This window comes from Armigeres subalbatus, chromosome 1, assembly GCF_024139115.2.
Source record: "Armigeres subalbatus isolate Guangzhou_Male chromosome 1, GZ_Asu_2, whole genome shotgun sequence".
Lineage (NCBI taxonomy): Eukaryota > Metazoa > Arthropoda > Insecta > Diptera > Culicidae > Armigeres > Armigeres subalbatus.
In genome coordinates, this window is record NC_085139.1 from 240,921,379 (window position 1) to 240,947,272 (window position 25,894).

Here is a 25,894-nt window from a genome sequence, read left to right on the forward strand (position 1 = left end):
GATTTTTCCCTCGGAGCCACGATGGATGTTATTTAAATCAACAATAAAAGATATTAAGATATAACAATAAAAGATAGATATATCGATTGATGCTTCGAACAGATTTCGATGCTGTATAAATGTTTATGTTAGTAACCTTTAGCTGAATAAGCTTTAAACATTCGGGACACTTCACATTCTGATAGCAACGAGATCAGTGATGCCAAAAGCAGCTGGATTTTATCATTGAAAAAAGATTAGAGAGCTCAAGCAAACAAATATAAATGGATTGAAGAAGAACGGAGAGTTTTGCAAAACAATTTGTTTATCATAAAAAAAATCATGAAAAATATGAATTCATATTTGCAAAAGTATTGGAAATTTGTTTTACGATTTAACGGAAAAATGAAAAAAAAATTAAAAGGAAAATATTGGAAACTTATCAAAAACTGGCACCACTTACTCTCAGGCTGCATAACCGCAGCACTGAAAAAGTAATTCTGCATTCTGTCGCTCGCGTTCTTTGGAGTTTTTTTTATCGTAAAATTCAAGTGGAGTAATAAAATAGCTGAAATAATGAATCAAACTACTGGTAAATATACTAAGTAGAATACATATTTTTTTCAATAAAACTAATTTTTACAATGTTTACAGTCCCTCACTATCATTTCAGCGTTGTACAAACGTACGAGGCAGGACGGCCTGTGCTGACGACAGTTCCAAGCCTGTGGGTAAGCGGAAAATATCTACACTGGCCACCCAAAAATGCAGACGAACTCAGGAAGAATGTCGGTTCTCAGCCAAGTATTTCTTGGAACAAAATGCTATGCAAAGTCAAAAGACATTTCATCCCCACGTTTAGCGAGGCGGAACAGGAGCTGATTGAATTATCAGGTGTTAATACCGATTCTGATATTGGAGAGCCTCCTGTTCAGAAAATTCGGAAGAAAGCGCCTAAAATCGAAAGCTTGACCGGTATGGATTTCAACATGCATTTCGCGAAAGAAGGTAGGTTGAATTAAAATATTTTAGAAACTATAGCTAAAGCTGCTAGTTTTCTGCATTCCTGATACAAAACTCCAAACCATTGATCTGACATAAATAGTTATTGTGAAGTGGAAATGAAACTTTTGAACGAAATAAAAATCTAATATTCTATTTTTTTTATTAAACTCTATTTCTAGCGGTACCCGGCGGTTGCAACCAAATGCGTAGTCCGATCGTTCCTGAGGTAATTCTTGTCGAAGGACAACTAACATCGTCCTCTGGAGTTATGCAGCCACCAACATCTGCACCGGCTATTACTATCCCATGGCCAGGACATGATTTGGGAACTGCCAATAACATCGATAATGTATCAAATGTCGTAACTAGCGTGATCAATTTGGATGAGGTAAATCTTGAGATTTGTTCTTCTTTTTGTATTTATGATTTACTTATTATTTTTGACTCTTCAGTTGAAAAATTCTTATTTTATTTATATTTTCATTCACTCTATGGCCCTGAATTTAGACAACACTTAACACCGTCGCTATGAAGGAGGAAATAATATACAGCATTGAGAGTGCCAAGACAGAAATCATAACCAGCGTCAAGGAACATGTCGAGAAGCTGATGGCGAAGACGATGGCAGCCATGAAAAGTGATTTCGAAGCTAAATTGGAACTTATTCGAGAATCTACTGTCACTGAGGAAGGAAGCAAGCATGATATAAAGTTTATGTTTCACCCGGTCTCAACCATAGAAGAACTTCAAACGCTGGATCTCAATCTGAAAAACGCTGAATACGCTAAGAAATTGGTATGTTTTATTCAAACATTATTGTGCTTATTCTGCATCTCGTATGGCTCGAGAATTATCGATTTCGGCACGTCTCACGTGAGACGACCGTGTATGGTAGGTATCGACAATTTTAAACGCCTCATCTCATACGAGACACAGAATAAACATATATATAAATGATTAAGTTCCTCACAATGTTGTTTGATTGTATGTAATTGTGCGTAACGCTTTATCTACAGCGATGTGTGTTTAATGCGTATTACTATGTAACGATAAATAATTCATAAATCAACTTTCTTTTTTAATTTTAGATGCGACACATGAAACAACTGATTGGATCTACGGGTGACCAATACAATGGCCAAAACATATGCTATGAGTTGGTGGATCGATTTTTCGACAGGAAGTTCATGACTAAATGCTCATGGACCGGACTAAGTCGAACTGATGTCCCTAAGATAGCGATTCAAAACTTCAAAAATACGCTGGATGTTTTCTTTTCTATCGTCAAGAGCGTGAATGAGCATTTCTCACAAAAGGCTATGAACGAATTTTTCAAATCAATCACGAGAAATTCGAAAAAACGAAGTGAAGCTAAGCTGATGCGACAATCTGCTATCAAGCGCCGGTGTCGTAAAAATGTGATTCATTCAAATCCTGATTCCAATGATGCTCTGTACCATTCAACATCCATCGATGCGAGTTCAGCACTTCCAATACATGCCGGTCAGACCAATAGGGAGCCTATTGAAAACGGTGCGAAGAAAACTGACGTTCTTCCAATTTTCGAGCGGAACGAAACTGCTGTAATATCGAATGATTTTGGTAGGTAAAAAGAAGAAATAATCTTGAGTAAAATTTGAAAAGAACAATCAAACTGATTCATGTTTTGTTACAGTGTCCCCTACAAATTATGTAATACTAAAGATAGATTCATGGTATTTGTGCCATGGTCCAAAGCGACAAAAAATAATTCCAAGGCTATCTTTGATGAAGACAATAAAAGGTATGGCACACATTTCAAGAATACTGTACCATGGTGCAAGTACCACCAATTTGTCCCCCATATGAGAGTTCATAAATAATCACTTATATGTGCCTTATAAAAAGTATAATATGGAGGACACAGTGGTGGTACTTGTACCATGGTACAGTATTCTTGAAATGAGTGCCATACCTTTTATTGTCTTCATCAAAGATATCCTTGGAATTATTTTTTGTCGCCTTTTACTATGGTACAAATACCACTGATCTGTCCCTTAATAAATGTGTAAAAAAAAGTTGATGTTCTTTGCATTGCAAAAAAAACACTTGCGTAGTAAATTTGGGGACCATAAATTAAACTAATTAAACATTTATTTTACAGACGAATTCAATTTACGCATGATGCATAAAGTGAAACTCACGACGGATGGTAATGTATCTGGATCTGCTTCAGAGGCAGATGAAAGTTCAGACAGTGATTAAACGCAGGAGTTTTCATGAAGAATGTTTTTAATTTTCCAATTACTTTTATAAAATGTCACTAATCATATCGAAAGGATGACAATATTAATAATGAACTAAAATTACTATCAGTTTTAGTTGAAATGCTAGATTTTAATCGAAATAACTATTGTTGCACAGGATTTTGTTATTGTCTGATATTGAACATTCGCTGCAATGTATTCTAATTTGTTTTTTATGTACTTGATGTATATAATAAAATGATCAAAAATAAACTAAACATTTTGGCACGTTATTATTTTCGAATAATCGGTAAAAATAGGTTTAAAAAAATGAGTATAGATTTAAAATTAATTATTAAAAAATCAACCAAACATTAGACCAGCCCAATGTAGTCTGCGTATTTTTTCTGCTTCAGGAAGAAAAAGTGCCAGGGTTTTTATTGATTTCTGATAATTCAGTTAACAATATAATTTTTTCTCACTTTATTGTCTCAGCGTATGTTGCAAGGGAATGAAAACTACTTGATCATAATATCGTATAGCAACTAACTTGCAGAAAATGTTTTGCATTTGGTAGGTCTTAAGGTTATTCATACAATTTATATTTCCCAGATAAATATAGAATAACGATGAACGCACTGGAATGACGAAAAAATCTTTCTTGTATTTAACCGACTTCCCATGAATAACTATCGACCCATTCTTGGTATATTCTACATTAACCACACGAACAATTTCATTATCATTCGAAAGGAACCACGAATCATGAAAAACGTTACTCAGAGTGAAATGTGCGTCAATTTTGCACTGAACTGTGCTCCTAACTTTCATCACACATGGGTACTTTTTTTCTTCTTTATTCTGTTGAACTGGTAATTGTTGTGCCACATTTTTTTCTTGTATCCGGTTAGCAACTTGTTGCAGATTGTTGTTTCCTTGTCGTAATAAGTTTTTAATTTGAAAAAGGCAATTTTCGAATGGGTATGAAGAAATCGACTGTAAACAGCCAAATCTATTCACATCGTTCACCACATGCTGCAAATTATGAATATTGCTGGTAATGTATTCCGAGCCGTAGATATCTTTATATTCTTCGATATATTTTTCAAACATTAGTTGAGCAGTTTGTCTATGCTTTGAGTAAACATCGCAAGAACAAATTGTCACAGCAATGAACAGCAGCAAAAAATGGGTGTAAATTTTTTCAGGTAACAAATCTTTAAAAACAACAATACCAACGTAGTTAAGTAAATTATGCCACTCTACTCCTTTCCAATGTGCCAAACAGTCTAATCCTCGCATTACTCGATGTATCTCTGAGGGTAGTTTGACGTTTTGAATGTCTTTCGAAAGCATTTCTATTTGGTTACCACTCAATTTACCACTGTATCCGAGACTTCCATCCCTCCAGCCAATTAAACACCGCTTCATAACTCCTAGCTCCAGCAAGTGTAGTGAATCTGCTATAACGAAGTCTTGAACCATATCAATTCCAGGAATGCGAATGATGGGCGAATCTTCTCGATGATGCTTGCCGTATTCTTTACGTCGGAACTTTTCATCGGTCCGAAGTGGGCATCTTATGTTGGGGAATACGACCGTCCTAGATATTGTAGAATATTCTCCACTGGTAGTACATTTCAGACATCCATCCTTACCGTTAAAATTGATGACACCTAAGAGTTTAATAATGCAAAGTACTGTATATTATCTCAATGAGTTTTTTTTAAAGATGAATATTTGAAACTTGCAATAGAATCGATTTTATCTAACTAGGTATAACGTAGAAGAAGTTGGCTGTGTAATTTGAAGTAAAGAACAAAAAATTTACCTTTTAGAAATGCTCTAGCAGGGGAGTCGCAAATAAAGCATCGGATTTTGATTTCAATAATTTTCTCATTAACAGTAAGTCCGCTAGCCATCATCGGGATCAACTCGTCAATGAATGGTTTGAGATAATCCGACACTGAGAGAGGTTTTGACTTGCCAAGAAATATGCCTACAGCCATAGGCTTTATATGAGGCATTTGATGTATATTGCATAATATAGGCCATAACTGATGCTTAGAACTCTTGTGAATAGGCAATCCGTCGACGTTTACGTTGAGTTGAATGACAATATTTTGGTCCAAATCCTTGAAAGCGTTGCGTAGGCAAGTTTCCAGCCCTTGATGCCAATACTGCCCACCTGGAATATTAACAACCGCTGTCGTTTTTGGAGTATGCAACAAAGTTCTTGGGTCCGTAGGGAGGCCTGTATCACTATATTCATGTTTGATGATTGTTAAAAGTTCCTTCACCGCCTGATGGTTTATGTTGTGCTTAATTGCCCATTGTTGCAAGGCTACGTTAGAACTGTTCCGGCTGTATTCCTTGATTATGGTGCAGTTTTCAAAGTCATCTGTTTCTGGCGTTGAATAAGAGCTGGGGCAGTGAGTGTGTTCAGCATTATCAGTGGTTTTAACGCTGTTTGAAGGATTGATCTGACAAAGCGACATTTCACATCGATTAACGAGTCCTGAAGCATTGGAATTTTTTTCACATGATTGGTATTTACATTTCTTAAATTATAGACAAACCTGAAATGCTGCAGCTCTGCTGAAGAAGTTGTGTGCAATCGCCTGCTCGATTAGAACCACGGTCAGAATCGGAATACAGGTTCCGTAAATACGTTTCATATCTTTCTTTATTTTTCTTCACTCTTCGATAAAACGTTCCACTTTTTTTGAACTTTTTAAGTTCTTTTTTAAACATCTTAGATCGAAACTAAACTCCGATTTACAAACTATATTGACAGACTGCGTGATAGGTTTTGGCGAAGCTGTTCATTTCAACCTTGATGATGGTTATTCAACTTCATTTAACGTGTGTCTATAAAAGCTGTGTGTATGTAAAAAAAGTGTTTATGTAGGTTTTACACAGCTCACGTTAATATTAGTTGCTCTCTGTAGCTCTAAAGCAAGTTTACACAACGTTAAAACGATTTAGAAAATAGCTTAGCGTGATAACCTAATAATAGTTTTTAAAAAGCTGCATAACAGCTTTCGCGCTTTTTTATTCAATTAAAAAACGATGCTGTATAATGGCTTCTAATTAGTTGTTAGAACATTTTTCAGCTATTTTTATGTAACTTATGACTTATTAAGCGTTTGTTGCTTTAATACAGCTTCTATATGATGCATGAGCTAGTAACACTAGCTTATTCGACCAAAAATGTTAGTTGGGTTATTCCAGAATTTTCTCCAGGAATTCCTCTGGAAATTTTTCCCGCAATTAATCCAGAACTTCTTCCAGGGATTACTCCGGAAGTACCATACCACTCACACTCAGGCTTCCAAAAATTTCTTAATAAAAATCTGATGGAATTCCGGAGCTGCTCTTGGAAATTTCATTTTCAGGGAGAGAATTCACTAGACTGCTAGAAGTTGAAATATTATCCAAAGAATTTCTCTGGAAATTTGAAAAAAATAAAGTCAAATAAAATTCTGAATTAATATCGGCAGAAAAACCAAAAGAATTCTAGTAGTAGAATTTCTATCGGAATTCTACAAGCAATTCCTCAAATTTCCAAAGAACAATTCCCGTATTTTCTGAAATATTGAATGCCACGTGGATTTCTTAGTAAAGCATAGTTTTATGTTTGGCTCGTTGCATCCCAAGTAACATTTCAAACTTTATTACACTCTATTAGCAGTTTTAAAGAGCAAATTTTCAAAAGTAGCAATAAAACTAAGAACGAGAGAACTTCTTGATGACCGCTAGCAGTGTAACTTATGAACAAGTGGCCCACTCTTAAGAACATCTTCAATGCATGTCCCAGGCTGATGATAAAACTCACATAAAACCGCTGTCAAAAAAGGGAGCTTTCCTTTCGCGGACCCAGGTTTGTTATTGTTTTGGTAACAAAAAGGGAATCAAAAGAACGGATAAAACAACAAATGGACACGAATGTAAAATGCAAAATAATAGGAAAACTGGATGCCCCAGAATTCGTTCGCATGTATCAATTTTTGTGCGCGTTCGATTTTCTGGTGAAATCAGGTAAGAAAAATGGTTTAATAGAACGCGCCGCTTAAAGATGCTTAATTACGGCAATCAAATTGTTAGTTAGTTAGATCCCATTTCACATAAAAACATGGCGAGAGTATAATACCTCAATTTCAGGGTGTAATGTTAGTAGTAATTCAAAATCTGCAGAAAATAGAATGAGCGGTATAACGATATTAAGATTTTAAACTCAATTATAAAAATGTTATTAAAATAATCTGCAACGGCCTGCCAGAAAATTCATGTTTCAGATTAACATTCACAAAAAAAATAATGAAAAGTAATCAGTGCGTAAATAATAACTTCGGTGGCCATTTAGGGGTGGCGCGAAGTCAATTTATGTTTATATGGAAATTTGTATGGGATAAATTAAAAATTTATTCAAATCCCTCTACAACTCTTAAATCGTGATGAATTCAAATAAATATCCCCAACCTCCATTTATGGAATCTATTTCAGCTCAATCAGTGGGGAACTCATTAATTTAATTTATATTTCCACTGCTACATTGAGGCTAATTACACCATTTTAGTCATTTATCTCATATTCATACTGTCAATAGAACCGTTCAATCCACTCATAACTAATGTGTTATCCGGAAGTCTCATTTGTATAGATTCTAAAAAGGGAGGTTGGGGATGTTTATTTGAATTCATCACAATTTGACAGTTGTATGGAGACTTGAATAAATTTTAAGTTTTTCTCATATAAATTTCCATATAAACAAAAATTGACTTCGCGCCACCCCTAAATGGCCACCGAAATGCCTGAAATTTTGCCAGGACTCCTATATTATTAAAATGATGCTAATAGACATATGGGCGTTGGAATTTTCGATCATTTTTGAAATTTGAACTGCCCTAATGTGCATTACTTTCGTGTAAATTTCAACAACTTTTTCTATCTGTGTTCGAAACGAATTCCCCCGAACAATTTGAATCTGTGCTGGTTGACTTATATATCAGTTGAATAATGAAGCATCTTATATGTTAAATTTCACCATATTTTACCAACTACACCACACATAGATACTTGATGAAAATATTGTTTATATTACTTCCTAATGCTCATTGGATTGTTAGCTTTAGCATTAGCATTAAGCAATTCACACAAATTCGTGGGTGGTACAAGCCTACACTCTAAAAAATCATCACGTCATATTCACGTGAAAAATCACGTAGCTGATCTGTTTTGAACAAACGACGATTGTTACGTGACGTTAGTAATGCTCACCAGAAATTCACGTCACTTTTACTAACAATCTTGGCGAATATGATTGTATATCCACGTAAACAATTTAAGTGAGATTGTGTTAGTGTGATTGCAGCTTCGACATTTGCGGAAGAACTGCATTGTAAACAAGAATAAATACATAACCTAAACATAATGAGACTTCGCGAGCGGAGGCAAGTGTTATTTCGGATGCATCTAGGCCAGTGGCGTAGCCTGAAAATTGGTCTGGGGGGTGGGGGGTGGGTTTCCGAAAAAAAAATTTTCGAAAAAAAAGATTTCTTCTAAAAATTTGGTCTCTGGGGGGGTTTTATGCCCAAAACCACCCCCGTTGCTACGCCACTGATCAAGGCGAATATTTTCCGTGCCTGCATTTCTCCTCTTTGGAAAAAAAAAGCAACGGAGGTTGGATAAAATTTGTTAGATTCGTTAAAAAATGATGGGAAATTAAAGGAAGCTGCATGGAAGTCTAGAGCTACAGTTTTCCGGTCGCGTTAGTACAAAATGTATAGTCTAGGTTCCACTTTTTTTTAGTTAATTAACAGCGGGAATATTAGCAGTTTTTGAGCAATCAACTAGTTTCAAATTCTCAGTGATTCTCATTGACATAATTTGTCAACAAATCTGATAAATTTTATTCAACATCCGCCGATAACTTTGTTTTTTCTTCAACAGTGTTTCTGCTTTAACTCCAAAGCGCAATGACAAAATGACGGCATTCCCTGTATGAATGCATCAACCACGCGAAAAAGATTCCCTGTTATGGGCAGTCCCTGTTCATTTTTGCATTAATTCCTAAATTACTATATTGCAATACATTTAAAAATATGTAGTGGTTACCTGCTGTCTTGTAGCTTTCACTAAAATTTCACGTAACCAGTACGTACAAATCACGTCAGATTCACCTGATCAAACACGTAACTACTTTCAAGCTTCACGTCATTAGTACTGGAAGATCTAGTCAGAGTCACCGGAAAAATCACGTAACTCAAGGAAACTAAATTTTGTTCAAGTTACTTGTCATTCAGGTCACTCTTACGTGAAAAGTAGGGTGGATGAGAACCACATTTGTTTTCAGGTAAATATGACGTGAAGATTTTTCAGAGTGTAGACTATTGTATGAGAGTACACACTTAAAATAAATCGCAGATTTCTGTGAAATTTCACCATAATCTCAACAGCAGAACTGTTGGATAGATAATTTTACAAATTATCGGTGGTTTTGACAGTTGAACAAAGGAAAAATCACCGAAAATTGGGTCCTAAAATGAAGAATCGATGTTTGATTTTCTTTCAGGGAATGATGAAGCTAATCATACTGAACGCGTCAGTTTTTCTTTCGACTCAAAATTCGAAAGGAGCATTGTTTAATTTGAAATTTAAAAATTATTGGAATATACTTCCTCGACATTTTCGGTCTTGTTTGACGTACAGAATCATATAAATCAAACACACTAGCAGAACACCGCAGGGCATTTGACTCAACTTTTGACAGTTTATATATGGGCCTGACGTTTTGGTTTCTTGATGATTTCGTTAATGATTTCTTGATTTCTTCAAATTCTGAAAATCTCATATCAGATGCTTGCTTACTAGAAAATGTATTGTCATGTTAGTTTTGATAAATAATATTTGACCCGGAATTGAACTTTACAAATTTATATCTAAGAACACATTAGAGACATTCTCTCACGGAATCCAAAATTAAATGCACTCACGCATGATGCGACGCAGCAAAGCCGAAATAAAAAGATGACAGTTGTGCGTTGCCTCCGTGTTGAGTGGGGTGCCCTTGAAAACGCGAGAAGATTTAAATTTGAATTCAATGAGGATTGTCCTTAAACAATTTTTCATCATTATTGGTTTTATTTTATTTGCGAAACATTCAGTGGAATAACTGGATGGAACAAATGTTTTAGCCATCTGATATGTCATAGTTCATAGTTCATATAAACATAATATTCTTGTACAATGCCATTATAAGTCTGTTGAAAACCATGAAGTTTTATTATAGTTATTTATAAGACAAAGTCATGACCAAAAGAAATAGCTTTATAATTGTTTTTAAAGTTGGTTTTATCAGACGCCCCAAGATAATGATAAGGTCTCTTATAAGCCTATAAAGCATTTGACGTTTATTACGGTTTTGAAGATAGCAATAAGTGCATCAATAAAGTTTATCTTGCGTAATTGAACAAAACTCGGATAAACCCATTATAAAACTCAAATAAACCTATGTTTACTTGGGATACGTTGTTGCAAGGGATCTAGTGGCCAAATTAGAAAAAAGTGGCGAGATTAGAAAAAAAAAAAATCCATAACATCTAAGACGAATTAAGTACTGTCCATTTAATTCCACCAGTTAATTTTCGTTATCTTTGCAGATACGTATTTCGACCACAACTGTGTGGTCGTCTTCAGTGTCTTGTACTTGACTCGTACAGTACAAGACACTGAAGACGACCACACAGTTGTGGTCGAAATACGTATCTGCAAAGATAACGAAAATTAACTGGTGGAATTAAATGGACAGTACTTAATTCGTCTTAGACGGTTTAATACATTCCACTAAACGAGCTTAATATATTTTTCTGATCCATAACATTTTTCGAACATTTATTTGCTTTTCTTGACCCTTTACCCTACCCAAGTTGCAGTTGTGGGTAGGCCACCATCAAATGATTCCTATCAATACATTTTTTTATGAAACTAGCAGATCGGATCCTGCGTTGCTCGGGATCAACACTTTTGCTTTTCAATAATGTCAAATGTTGCAGCAACGCACTCGAGATCAATTTGTGCACAATCTTTTGAATTTCTTTCCCTTTCCCTATATTTCTTCCCATATTTCTGTTATTTTGAAATTTTCAAACTGTCTCCGGGAAAATTCGGTCCACCCGTTCGTGAGTTATAGTGCCTCAAAGGAAATGCAAACTCATTTTTATACATATATAGAAGAAGAAGATGAGAATAAATTCTGCATGCTTTGAAATGGATATTGTCATATGAAATTGTCTTGAAATATGTATTTCCGTTTTCAAAATTGCTCTTTTGAAAACTTGCACAAAGCTCCTGCTGCTTTAATAGTCCTTCAATAACTATCGGCGTGGTGCAAAATATTCGGCAGCGTGGCCAATTTCATTTTCAACGGTGGCGGCGGCGTGTGAAAATCACCGGCTGCTCCGCACATGTCTAAAAATGTCAACATTCCATCGAAATTTTAGGATATTTGCAATTCAAGTTGTTCCGTCAATATGGATACACTTGATCCCTCATTTGTCCATCATACTAATATTTTGCGAAAAAAATAAAAAAAAAATATATTAATTTGTTCTCAGGCGACTACTTATTCTTGTGTAGATTTGACAGATTTGAAGAAGGGGTCGTGTCGTAACCATATTTATTGAGTAGATACAATAGAAAGGGGATCAAGTTTGCCCAAATTCTAAGATTGCATACGCTGTCGATTTCTTGAATACGCACTGCAAGTCGGGAAATCTTTGATTTTGGTGGAAAAATATTTTAAAAAATCAGTAAGCACCTCCCTACTTTTATCAAAGCAAGTTCTCGGAGATGTTCAACCCCCCTGAATATTTTTAAATTCGTTTTTGTGATAGCTCTCCAAAAAAGCCGATTGTGTGTCAATAACAGCAATAATTTACAGACTGTCACACATCAGTAAGGTTAAATTATATATTTCTTAGAGAGTCTGTGCGAAAATCAATTAAGTTTATTCATTTTTGGCTGTGATACATCGGAAGAAAAGGAGATTGAGTCTAAAATAAATCAGAATTCAAAAATTTACACAAATTCTGGAAGAGTTTCGCCTGATACAGTAAAATAGAAATGAATCAAAATCATCATCATATCTCAAGGAACAATTGTCTTGTATATGTATTCTTTTTTTTATATTTCACTTATAAATAATTCAACTGTCTCTAAACGTTTCTACGCTTTACTCAGTTGAGGCTTCAATGGTACAATTTTCAGTTCCATGAAAATCACATGTATCAAAAGCCAAAGCATAACATCGAAATAAAAAATCGGCACAATCAGTGCATGATTTCGATGTTAAATCGAATCATAAATATGGTAAACAAATCAATAACATGTAAATTTTTATGATCAGCCCATATCAAAGCCCGACTGCCAATAAAAGCACAGCATGATCGGGTTAAATGCTGCACCTCGAAGTCCCCAGCAGGTATTTGCAAGGAAGCCGTCATGCAAGGAATTTGTTTGTTTTGCCTTCAATACCTATTGCACATGTACCTATGTAAGTACATTGCTCCAAGAAGGCAAACGGACATGGGTGCGACGCGACGATAATTCGAGGAAGGATGGCGAATCAACCCTTTCCCGGCAGCATGAATTCCAAAGCAAATCGAACGAAATAACTACCCTCCAAACGGAGGGGCGAATAAAAAGTACAACCAACCGCGTGGACGGGCACTTGAAGTGCGGGAACGGCCCATCAATAAAGCGCCATATTTTCGATTTGTGCTGACAGCTGAACCAGGGAACACGCAGGATCCTTGTTCGCGAGTAGTTGGGTCCCAACGGGCAATGAATACAATTCGAAGCTCAATCAAATCATTTGCAAATGTAGGAGGAATAGGAATGGAAATGGTGAACATATAATTCAACCCGAGTTTTGTTCTTCTGCATATTTCTTTAACAAAACCAATCTGATCGATGTTCTTTCACAGTACAATATGAATTTCATACTTTTTTTACTCATATGAACTCTAAAAACTCAATCTATTGAGCTGAGGGGCAGCGTATTCAACCGGACAATAAACTTTTCCGGCCCTGTCAGCCTGAAATAAATCTTATTCTTGTTTTTGTCTGGGCTTATTCCTTTTTGACAGCGTGTAGACAGGTTTTAAAATAAAGTTCAACTGTGGGTATCGGTCCGAGGAGAAAAAACGGAACTAAATGTTTTAAATAGAAACGTTTGACTCGAACAAAAAATAACTGATTATGTTTCCTGCCCGAGAGTGAAATCGATAAACAGATTTATTTTTAGTGTTGATTTAAAATGCATTGCTTATATAATTGGCACGGCAAATGCTGGGTAAAGCGTACCATTGGTACTTCGCGTACCTGAAGGAATAAAATAGACCCCATCTCGCGGTCCTTAGCCTCTTACCCAGCAACTCCTATCCCTACCTCCCCGCGGTGCTGGTCGGGATACGAGCAACCTTAGGGAAGATCGGGTAACCAACCCCGGTGGGAACTATGGTCGTATACTGATAGGGACGGGGGGTTTGCTCCTCTCCGGAGGTGCAAATCTTATTGAGCGTATGTCCTCCATGTCAGGATCGGCTCACAACAGCGACTGTTCTCCATGTTAGGGGCGGCTGATCATCGTCCGAGTGCCAGCGAGGGACTCTAAGTGAAACTGTGCACCATGGTCCACCGGAAATAAGGAGGAATGGTCCTCCGGAAATTTAGGGGTTTGGTGTCAGGCCCTGCAAGCCAGCCTTTAAAAATCATAAGCAACGAACAATCAACAAGAGAGTACGGACCGGAACCATCGGCGAAGACCACTGCGACGAAAAGGGACTAGCGATTGGAAACTCGGTTCGTGGAACTGCAAATCTCTCAACTTCATCGGGAGCACACGCATACTCGCCGATGTGCTCAAGGACCGTGGATTCGGCATCGTAGCGCTGCAGGAGGTTTGTTGGAAGGGATCAATGGTGCGAACGTTTAGAGGTAATCATACCATCTACCAGAGCTGCGGCAACACACACGAGCTGGGAACAGCTTTCATAGTGATGGGCGATATGCAAAGGCGCGTGATCGGGTGGTGGCCGATCAATGAAAGAATGTGCAGGTTGAGGATCAAAGGCCGGTTCTTCAACTTCAGCATAATCAACGTCCATAGCCCACACTCCGGAAGCACTGATGATGATAAGGACGCATTCTACGCGCAGCTGGAACGTGAGTACGACAGCTGCCCAAGCCATGACGTCAAAATCATCATAGGAGATTTGAACGCTCAGGTTGGCCAAGAGGAGGAGTTTAGACCGACTATTGGAAAGTTCAGCGCTCACCGGCTGACGAACGAAAACGGCCTACGACTAATTGATTTCGCCGCCTCCAAGAATATGGCCATTCGCAGCACCTACTTCCAACACAGCCTCCCGTATCGGTACACCTGGAGATCACCACTGCAGACAGAATCGCAAATCGACCACCTTCTGATTGATGGACGGCACTTCTCCGACATTATCGACGTCAGGACATGTCGTGGCGCTAACATCGACTCTGACCACTATCTGGTGATGGTTAAACTGCGCCCAAAGCTATCCGTCATCAACAATGTTCGGTACCGACGACCGCCGCGGTACGACCTAGAGCGACTGAAGCAACCTGATGTCGCCACTGCATACGCGCAGCATCTCGAGGCAGCGTTGCCGGAAGAGGGTGAGCTCGATGGGGCCCCTCTTGAGGACTGCTGGAATACAGTCAAAGCAGCCATTAGCGACGCAGCGGAGAACAACGTCGGGTATATGGGAAGAAGTCGACGGAACGATTTGTTCGACGAGTGCAGACAGATTCTGGAGGAGAAGGACGCAGGGCGGTCGCACTGCAGCAAGGTACCCGGCAGAACGTGGAACGTTATAGACGGAAGCGGAGACAGCAGACCCGCCTTTTTCAGGAGAAGAAACGCCGCCTGGAAGAAGCGGATTGCGAGGAGATGGAACAGCTGTGCCGTTCTCAAGATGCACGCAAGTTCTATCAGAAGCTTAACGCATCCCGCAAAGGCTTCGTGCCGCGAGCCGAATTGTGCCGGGATAAGGATGGGAGCATCTTGACGGACGAACGTGTGGTGATCGAAAGGTGGAAGCAGCACTACGAGGAACATCTGAATGGCGCGGAGAGTACAAGCAGTGAAAGTCAAGGCAGCGGAGGAGATGACTACGTCAGTTCAGCGGACGATGGAAGCCAACCAGCCGCCACCTTGAGGGAAGTTAAGGATGCCATCCAACAGCTAAAGACCAATAAAGCAGCTGGTAAGGATGGTATTGGAGCAGAGCTCATCAAGATGGGCCCGGAAAAGCTTGCAACTTGCCTGCAAAAATTGATAGTCAGAATCTGGGAAACTGAACAGCCACCGGAGGAGTGGAAAAAAAAGGTTATATGCCCCATCTACAAGAAAGCAGGCTTGGCATTTACTCGCACAATGAGCTCAACGAGCAAAAAAAAAGTTCATCAAAAGAGAGCCATCAAACATCACGGATATGACCAACACATAAAAAATAGATGTTCTTCGTTGTGGGAAAAATGAGGAGCGGCTCTCTTTGAGAGAAACCGTTTGTCTCAATGTGCCTCTTTGAGGAGCATCATTTTTGTTGTTCTTTCCAACTGAACGTACAGAGAAATGAAAGCACACTTCTGTCATACCATCGCTACCCGCACAACAGCCTCACACATTCGTACCTTTATGAGACCAGCATGAGAATAGGGACCGTGTATAGCATCCATGAACGGGTAGAAATGAACACCATTCTATCTTTACATTAATTATTTACTGCTTCTAAGCAACAGGCAGCTTGATGTAGGCAATTCTACATTTATCTGGTTAGCAATTACAATTTGAATTGCAAAGAGATTATTGACGAAATTATCTTATACTAGGCGAACCTGCCCGATCTCGCTCGGGTTTTATTTTTGATCTGTCAATCATTTAGTTGATTGAGGCGTCGCACTCTAGATCGATTTCAGTTCGAGCTTGATGGCTTTCTTCAGAACTCATAAAACCGTTGCATTTAGACAACTTCTCAACTTTCCCCGGCAAATTGATCAACTATTAGTATGTACAAACACAGCTGATCCCAAGACAAATCAATTAGTGAGAAAATCTTGTAAGTTGGTTCCCCCACCAGATTTCCAAACTTTTTGAATATATAAACACAGCGGAGCCGAAGCCGAATCGATTGGTGAGGAAATCTTGCAAATCGGTCATATTAAACCGCATGAAAAGCGACTCCAGTGTATACCGTTTTTACCGATTAAAATATACTAAGCTCTTTTAAGGGAATGTCTTCAACGCAAGGATGTTAACGATCATTCAGTAATTTGCGTTCGATCATTTAGTAGTTTGTCAATAACACATTCCAGAAGGTGAATTTCAAAGTATGTTGTATGGTGGACTTCTAGTGCGAAGGTTTTTCTACAACTGTGCCTAATGGTTCGTTATTAGAATTCAACTATAAACGGAGTTAGAGCGCTAGTTACAGTAACTTAAACTAAACGATTGGAATTTTGTTATCATTTAGTCTAAGTAACTGAAACTAAAGCTATAACTCCGTTACTAGTGGAATTCAAACAACGAACCATTAGGCAACATATTTTGAAATTCAGCTTCTGGAATGTGTTATTGGCAAACTACTAAATGATCGAACGCAAATTACTGAATGATCGTTAACATCCTTGCTTCAACGTGTAAAAATCAAATGGAACAGTCCTAAACCCGTTTTATGACAGTCATTGAATTGTTTTCTAAACAAACACGATACATACAATAACTTACTGGCTACCCTTTAGATTAGCCAACTAATTATCATAAATTTATTCGACACCACCAATTCCGTCCATCGAGAAAAGAGGCTCAAAGATACTCAATGAGCAACTTTTTCCTCACCTCATTGAGACAAACCATTTAGTTCTCATTAAGAAATGAATATATTTCGAGAGCCGGGTGTAACAGCCGGGGTACGATTTTCAACAGATCCAGTCAATTTATTTGTTTCGCGGATGACATGGACATTGTCGGCCGAACATTTGCAAAGGTGGCAGAACGTGAAGCAACAAAAGTTGGACTGGTGGTGAAAGCGTCAAAGACAAAGTACATGCTTGTGGGCGGAACCGCGATAGGGCCCGCCTGTGTAGCAGTGTTACGATAGACGGGGATACCTTCGAGGTGGTCGAGGAATTCGTCTACCTCGGATCCTTGCTAACGGCTGACAACAACGTTAGTCGTGAAATACGAAGGCGCATCATCTGTGGAAGTCGGGCCTACTACGGGCTCCAGAAGAAACTGCGGTCAAAAAAGATTCGTCACCGCACCAAATGTGTCATGTACAAGACGCTTATAAGACCGGTTGTCCTCTACGGACATGAAACATGGACAATGCTCGAGGAGGACTCGCAAGCACCCGGAGTATTCGAGAGACGGGTGCTTAGGACCATCTATGGCGGTGTGCAAGAAGACGGTGTGTTTTTTTTACAAGGGAGAATGCGTTTACACACTAACCCCAAGTAGCACACGCAACATCTTTCTAAAAGCACCTTGTTTCTATTAAGTTTCATTAAAGGCATTGAAAAACAAAAAAGCACGAAAAAGTTGCATCAAGATATCAAAAACGGTCGAATTGTGATCAATGTTTCATTAAAATTGCAATGCAGTACTTGCTTGAAATTTGGAAACAAACAACCAAAGAATATTGCACTTCATGTTACAAACACGAAACAAAATCATTAAGTTGCATATTTTTTACCATGTAACATCAATGCGTCTTTCAAAATTTAATTGTTTGTTTAAATTAAGTTGCAGATAAGTTGAGTGTGTCTTCATGTTTAATTTAGCATCGTGCAACGTTTTGACAACTCAAATTTTTTCCTGTCATGGTGCAATCATGTAACAGGAAACCTGAGTACAAAACTTCATAATGGTTTTTATGGTGAGTCAACATGCAGTCCCTTCGAAGTATTGTATGGTGCTGTGGTAGAGTGAAGGACTATCAATCACAAGACCCATAAATCGAATCCAGTTTTATATTTTTATTTATTTTTTTTTTCCGCTAGTATTTTGCAACATTATTGCATTTTTACTGCAATCGAAGGATGTTTCCGTAGGCTCCACCACTTGCGCTTTTTAGATCGCAAGAGAGTTTTTGATGGCACATACGCAAAGATTGTTTCTTTCCGAATAGTTGCAACAGAGAGAAATGCTCAGTAGTGAAACAATTTCTGCTGCTTGGGAACCCAGTACACATGCATTGAAGTTGCCAAACTACCACACGAAAGTGTACTGGAGTGTCGGACTCGACCATACCGGTAATACCGACTAAACTCCCTTGGGCTGCACCATCGTTTCCCCCCAGTACTACTTCTGGGGGATGGCAGTACTAAACGTACTCGCTCATTCTCGCTCACACAGGCACCCGTCCCATACGAGTCTGACTTGGGTGCTCGCTCTATCGCACCCTCAAACACATCCTACATACTCTGTTGCACCTCTGTCATGCCGTGCGGGTCTAACTTTTGTGCCCACCCTTCTCATGCCATGTGGGACTGACTTGTATGCCCACCTTCATCATACCATGTGAGACTCACCTCTTTCATTCAGTTCGCGCTGACTCATACTTCTCTAGTCATTCGACCTAACACTCCCTCTGGCATCCCTTGTGGGACATTTCACTTAGGTTCCCACTTCTGACATACCATGTGAGTCTGACTCACCTCGCTCATGCCATATGAGACTAGCTCAACTCAACTCAACTCATTCCTTTCGTACCATGTGAGACTGACTTGGATGCTCACCCACACTCCTCTGCCACGCCGCGGGGTATCAGTAGTCATAGGAACCAACATTCCTGCGCTACTCCCAGCGCGGCGTGTGCAGTCCATACATACACCTATTCATTCACACTTCTGCCATGCTTCGAGGTGACGATCTCGGTTGCCACCCACTGCGCCAATACCTCTGCATGGGCAGATCATTCACACACTTCTCCGCGTTCGGCATTTTCGCTCTAACTAACCAATCACAAGTTAGTCATGCTTGTCGATTGTTGCTCGGCGCGCCAGATTCTCTGCAAGCTGCAGGCAATCTGAGTGGTTGCAGTCGAGACTGCGTTCCACTTCTCCACCGCTTGACACATTCTCTGGATAAGATTATCCGGTGTTATGTCCCGGTCGCAAACGTCTAGCATTGCTCTTCTTTCGACGTCGAAACGAGGACATACGAACAGTATGTGCTCTGCAGTTTCGTCAACACCTGGGCAGTCAGGGCAGACGGGGACCTCCGCGTGCCCAAACCTGTGGTGGTACTGTCGAAAACAGCCATGGCCTGACAAGAATTGTGTCAGATGGAAGTGAACATCCCCATGGGGTCTCCCACCCAGCTTGATATGTTAGGAATCAGCCGGTGGGTCCACCTACCTTTCGAGGAGTTATCCCACTCGCGCTACCATCTGGCAACCGAAGTCACCCTGGTACGCTCGTGGGCTCCTCTGGTGCCACGTAGGTCAAAACACTCCTCGTCTTCCCGGATGACCAGCCCGACTGGCATCATACTCGCTATCACGCAGGATGCGTCGCGCGATACCGTGCGGTAGGCCGATATCACCCTGAGACACATCAAACGGTAGGTGCTCTCCAATTTCCGCAGGTAACTGGTTACCCCCAGTGCTTTTGCCCAGGACGGACTGCCGTACCTAAGAATAGATGCGGCAACGCCTGCCTGTAGCCTACGTCTACTGGCGCACACCTTGGAGCTGTTGGACATCATCCTCGATAATGCCGCCACAGCAGTCGAAGCCTTCTTGCACGCATATTCGACATGGCTACCGAAGGTAAGCTTGTCGTCTATGATGACCCTAAGAATCTTCAGACTCCGCTTTGAAGTGATCGCGACGTCTCCCACGTGTACAACTGCATGTTGTGCCGACTTACGGTTGCTGACGATAACCACCTCCGTCTTATGTTGAGCAAGCTCAAGGCCTCTCGCACTCATCCAGTCCGCCACAGTGCTGATCGCGTGTTCTGCGGTTAGCTCTACTTCGGGGATTGACTCCCCGTAGACCTCTAGGGTTACATCGTCAGCAAAGCCGACGATCTTCACACCAGGAGGGAACTTTAGCTTCAGAACCCCGTCATACATCAGGTTCCATAGTACCGGGCCCAGGATTGACCCTTGCGGAACTCCTGCGGTAATAGGAACACTTTTCTGACCGGCATCGGTCTCGTATAGCAGCACACGGTTCTGGAAGTAGCTTTCCAAGATCCGGTACAGTCCCACCGGCAGGCTAAGCCGGTGTAACGAGAGCGTGAGGGCATCCCAGTTTGCGCTATTGAATGCGTTCTTCACGCCCAGTGTCACCAACGCACAGTATCGAATTCCTCGCCCTTTCCTTTGGATCGCTACCTCTGCAGTGTGGAGGACTGAATTGATAGCGTCCACCGTGGACTTACCCTTCCGAAAACCAAACTGGTTACTCGACAGGCCATCCGTACCCTCTGCGTACGGGGTGAGCCTGTTGAGGATGATCCTCTCGAGCAGTTTACCCGTCGTGTCCATCAGGCAAACTGGTCTGTACGCCGATGGGTCACCCGGAGGCTTCCCGGCCTTCGGCAGCAGTACCAACTTCTGCCTTTTCCATCTCTCAGGGAAACAACACTCATCCAGGCATCTCTGCATAGCTAGCCTGAACATGTTCGGGTTCGCTATGATCGCTGCCTTGAGTGCACTGTTTGAAACTCCATCGGGGCCTGGAGCTTTGTTCATCGCAAGGGTGTTAGCCACTGCGAGTAACTCTTCGTTCGTCACCGGAGCCACCATTTCGGCCACACTCCCAGCGCCTTGCAGCGCAGGAGGAGGCCAGGGACTTGTGGCTCGGGACGGGAAGAGTACTTCGATAATCCTCGCCAACCGGTCCGGTGACCGTTCGGGGGGTGAAGAGCCCCCTTTGGTCTTGGCCATCACGATCCTATAGGCGTCACCCCACGGATTCGCATCGGCACCCTCGCACAGGTTGTCTTAATGGCCTTGTTAAGGGCCAGTCTCGCAGCTCGAAACACTTCCCGGCGGACCGCTCTTTCCTCCTCGGTGCGAGCTCGTTGCGTCCTACGTCTAGCCTTGAGGCAGGCTGATCGTAGGGCTGCAATTTCGGCACTCCACCAGTATGCCGGGCGTCTGCCATTTCTTGGCAGGGCTTTCCTCGGCATAGTAGCGTCGCACGCGCATGATAGGACAGCTACCAGCGCATCCCCGCTTAGACTGTCGTTGTTGGCCTTCAGTCCCAGGGCCGCGGTGAAAACTTCGCTGTCGAAGTGATTGGACTTCCACCCACGGACCTGACAGGGATCACCTGCTCTCGGATGCTGCACACCATAGTTGATCTTGAAGCGAATTGCTAAGTGATCACTATGGGTGTAGCCCTCGTCTACCCTCCAGGCCAAATCAGAGACCAGACCGGGGCTGACAAACGTTACATCTATCCATGATTCGGCCCCATTCCTACGGAATGTGCTACTGACTCCATCATTGACAAGCACTGCGTCGAGTTTTGCAAGTGCCTCGAGTAACGCTTGTCCCCTCTGATTGGTGCAGCGGCTGCCCCATTCCACTGCCCAAGCAGTAAAGGCTCCCGCTAGAACGAACGGGCCCCGACCGGCTAGGGCGGCCGAGAGCCCGTCGATCACCTGGTTAAACTGTCCCAGTGGCCACCTGGAGGCGGCGTAGCAGCTACAATAGAACACCCCATTGATCTTGGCTATCGCGACACCCTCCGCGGAGGAGTGTACAACCTCTTGAACGGGGTACCTTCCCGTTGTGCAGATTGCCGCCGACCTAGACCCGTCCACCACCCAGTTGCCATTGTCGGCAGGGACGTTGTACGGGTCGGACAGGAGGGCGACATCGATCCTCGACTCGAGACCACCTGCCACAGCAGTTGCTGGGCAGGTGCACAGTGATTCAGATTCAGACGGTGTGTGGCGGCGAAGAATGAACCACGAGCTCGCTCAGCTCTACAGCGAACCCAATATCCAGAAGGTAGCTAAAGCCGGAAGGGTACGATGGGCAGGACATGTTGCAAGAATGGCGGTTAGCAACCCTGCAAAGATAGTGTTTATTTCCGATCCGGCAGGTATCAGAAAGCGTGGAGCGCAGCGATCGAGATGTCCTGATCAGGTACAGAACGAATAGGCGAGCGTGAGGCGCATTCAAAATGTGTTTAGATGTAAACTAAATAAATTACTACTGTACTATGTAGACGTATTCCTCAATAAAATCAAAATGTTATTTAAATGTCAAATAAATAGTCATAAACACGCTGAAGTACTTGTCATAAGACGAGTTTGTACAATCTTATTGAATTCCACCATTTAATTGTATCTTGACAGATACGTATTTCGACCTCAACAGTAAGGCCGTCTTCAGTGTCTCGTACTTGACTCGACTTGTCGTCTCGTCAAACTCGTCTTATGACAAGTGAAGACATTCCACTAAAAAGCTCAAAATAATTTTCTTAACACGCTGAAGCAATTAATTCGATTTGAAATGAAAAGCAACCATGACCTTGAGTTAGCAGACGAACAAGAGGAGAATTTGGAACACGGACACGATACAATCTAAATCCATTCTGCTATTTTATAACTAATTGACGGATAACAAAACTGTGTATATACCTATAGTTAAATTTCATGGAATCAATTATTCACGACAACTTAGAAATCACACAGTCACTTTCCGATCGATAAAACCGGATAAACAGTCGTTTGTAAAATTCGTCGACTGCACGTGTGTGATAAACACTTGCGTTTTTAGCATTTAGTTAAGGAACATTAGAAATTTCGGTGCTCGATAATGTGAGCTGAATCTTTTATGATAAATTTTAATTCATCAACTATTTGAAATTGATGAAATTCAAAATATTAAAATAACCACGAATCGAAATTGAACGCAAAAGTTCAACCTTTGTCTTATCCTGGATTGTTTCACTTCTTCCATCATCACTTACTTGGAAAAATGTGTCCTCCGCTTGTACATCTCCAGCATCTTCGGATTGAGCTTCCCGTTGAGCTCGTCCATCTTGGCCAGAATCTTCCGATTGCGACGAGAATCTCGCCGTCCACCTTGTTGCTGCTGCTGCTGCTGCCCGGACTGTCCCCGCCGATCCGACGACTGCGACCGTTCACCCGATTTCGCGGTTCGATCTCTGGGCACCGCGGAGGCTCGTCTGCCACTGGCGAGGAAAATGCTAACACTCTTCATTATCATTGCTCCGCCGCGGGTGTTTAGGACCGTCGCTAGGCCACCGGCGGCAGCACCCTTGCCGGCGCCACCCGCCAGCAGCCCACCGAATGCCAATTTGGCAACGGATTGTTGCGCCTGCCCGCCGCCTCCGGGTCCGGTGCCGCCCGCACCGGAACCACCCGGTGGAACCGAACGGGAACGGTTCATGCCGCGCTGCTCGTGGGTTTGTTTTTCGTCGGTTGGTGGATTGTTATGGAAACCTGGAAATTGAAGCCCGAAAAAGGATGACGAACTGTTAGCGTTTTGGGACGTTCGGTGGGCAAGAGCTCAGCACCCGTATCAGTTGCTTGTGGCACGTGGCATCTGAAAGAGGTGGTTAGATTTTATTGCACTGAGATTGCTTCCATAGGTTTGAAAGGTAAGTTGGGGATGCAGACGTGAAACTCCAAAGTGTGACCGATAGCCATCTTAAAATTTAATTGTTAATATTATCTTTATTACCGAGATTACCGCCCGTGGCTGGTTCATCTCGTCTTAAAATTTAAATAAATCCCACAAGTCTTAATCATTTTTATAAAAAAACAGTTTTTGCATATAATAATCATTATAAATCGAATAAAGCAATAATTTTGTTTTTAAAAATATTTAAAATATTAGCTAGATCCATATTAGAACTCACATTTTTGTGAGTGTTGGAAAATATGTAGAAATCATTATGAACCCTTTTTTTCAAAACTCAAACAGCGGTAGCCGACAAGGTCAAATTGTAATGTCATAAAATTATTGTCTAAGTTGTTGTTAGCTTGTTTTCTTGGCTTGTAATAATCAATCAAATTTTCCAAATTATATTTCTATCTAACTATTCAATTAGTCTGGTACGCTCGATATTCCCAAATTTAAAAATTTGATAAATTTCCTTTGTCAATCAATTTTTGATTTGCTTAAATTGTTATTCCATTCAAAGCAAAAATTAACTCAATCTGCTCAGTTTACTACATTTGTTACTACATTTGCAGTTGTAATCACGTTGAACATGTTGCTAATGTAGCTAATTAAAATTGTTGTACTCCACCCAGCTTAGCTTGAAGGAGCACGGCAACATCGCGACAACTTCCCAGTGAAGTAGTGGATTTGTAAGTTGATTCTCCTGGAGTGCTCTAACGGGATAATCCCCAAGCTTCTTTACTGCCAAATTCCATAAGTTTTTTTTTCGAACAATGTTGACAAGGGGTTAGAACTCGTTGGATTTCTATTATCAAAGTTCAAATGATCAGATCAGATATTACAAACACTGTACTGTTGTCTCGCACTGACAGTTCAGAATTCCCTTCTTCCATACTACTGAAGAATTGGAGGAGCGTTCTGCTCAATTGACTGTCTCCTTATACGTTATTGGGCATTTTATCATTCCGAAATGTATTTTAAAACCTTCTTCGGGAACAACGTTTAATCAGGGGCTCCACAATCATAGAAGAAATGATTTTGTTTTGTGCTTTTTTACGATTATAGTGAAGACGATGAAAAAAGCTTATGATAAGCTCAGTGATTCCCTTAAAAAGTATAAGGAGACAGTCAATTGAGCAGAACGCTCCTCCAATTCCTCAGTAGTATGGAGAAAGGGAATTCTGCACTGTTAGTGGGAGATAACAGCTGCAAAGCAATGCTAAACGGCAACCCCCTTCGCGAGGAGTTTTCAAATATGTAGTTTAGGTATTGACTACTCCGTACCGAAATGGTATAAACGAGAGAAAAATTCGTTTAACATTGGTGTCCTTGATTATTTTTGTTGTAAGTCGACCTTTCCATTTTTACTAAATCTTTTTAGGAAAATCTATTGAATTCCGCAAAGAAACCTCATAATTTTCCCCGACACATTATCTCGAATTAACACCGCCTGTACAATATCATCTATTCACCGGAAAACATTCAGAATTTTAGAACTTCCTTCTTCGAAGCCTGACCTACTCACAATTCTTTGAAATTTCTACGTGAAATTCTTTGGTTTTTCTATTGGAAATTCTTAAGACATTAAACTACAAACTGGAAAATCACACACATGGGCCTGTAGGGACTATGTTCAAGGGCTTAATGACCCCTCCTCATAATCACTGCTAGTTAGGGGGGTTTGCCTATGAGGTGGTGTGGTGGGGTCAGACAGCAGGCTTTGTTGAACCTCTACAAACAGCTCCATGTACCCAAAACACACAACCCCAGCTCATGAGCTTCGACAACGGCAACGTTAGCGAGCATGAGCGGTAATCGAGATGGATACAGTAAATCAAGGACTGGCAGTTCAATCATACTACTCCTTGAGTAAAGCTGGGTGGAACTGTCTCGAAATGGTGGGATAGCTAATGTCATAGCCTTCTGTTCCGTCAAATCGTAGCAACCCTTGGGGCGCGTCGTGTTTACC

General features: G+C 40.9%; 3 protein-coding genes across 7 annotated transcripts in view; 1 reads left to right on the forward strand and 2 right to left on the reverse strand.

The window, feature by feature from the left end:
* Positions 1–25,894, reverse strand: part of LOC134212079 (calaxin) — a 64,534-nt gene that overhangs the window by 20,740 nt on the left and 17,900 nt on the right. For all 4 annotated transcript variants that reach the window (XM_062689621.1, XM_062689613.1, XM_062689595.1 and 1 more), the window contains exon 2: positions 23,246–23,741. In XM_062689621.1, the coding sequence (XP_062545605.1) occupies positions 23,246–23,688 (443 nt within the window). In that variant the 5' untranslated portion in view covers positions 23,689–23,741. The remainder of the gene's footprint in view (positions 1–23,245; positions 23,742–25,894) is intronic.
* On the forward strand, positions 106–3,619 carry LOC134212069 (uncharacterized). The gene is made up of 6 exons (XM_062689584.1): positions 106–571; positions 634–987; positions 1,164–1,372; positions 1,492–1,779; positions 2,073–2,586; positions 3,128–3,619. The coding sequence occupies exons 1-6, from the start codon at positions 556–558 to the stop codon at positions 3,226–3,228; spliced, it is 1,482 nt and encodes a 493-aa protein (XP_062545568.1). The 5' UTR covers positions 106–555; the 3' UTR covers positions 3,229–3,619.
* LOC134212057 (uncharacterized) lies at positions 3,680–5,967 on the reverse strand. 2 transcript variants are annotated; one of them, XM_062689564.1, is made up of 3 exons: positions 5,789–5,967; positions 5,041–5,727; positions 3,680–4,885 (listed from the first exon to the last, which is right to left on the reverse strand). In XM_062689564.1, exons 1-3 carry the CDS (start codon positions 5,961–5,963, stop codon positions 3,693–3,695), a joined length of 2,055 nt encoding a protein of 684 aa, XP_062545548.1. In that variant the 5' UTR covers positions 5,964–5,967; the 3' UTR covers positions 3,680–3,692. The 2 variants fall into 2 exon arrangements, with proteins under 2 accessions (XP_062545548.1, XP_062545556.1); XM_062689572.1 differs by having other exon boundaries at positions 4,760–5,727.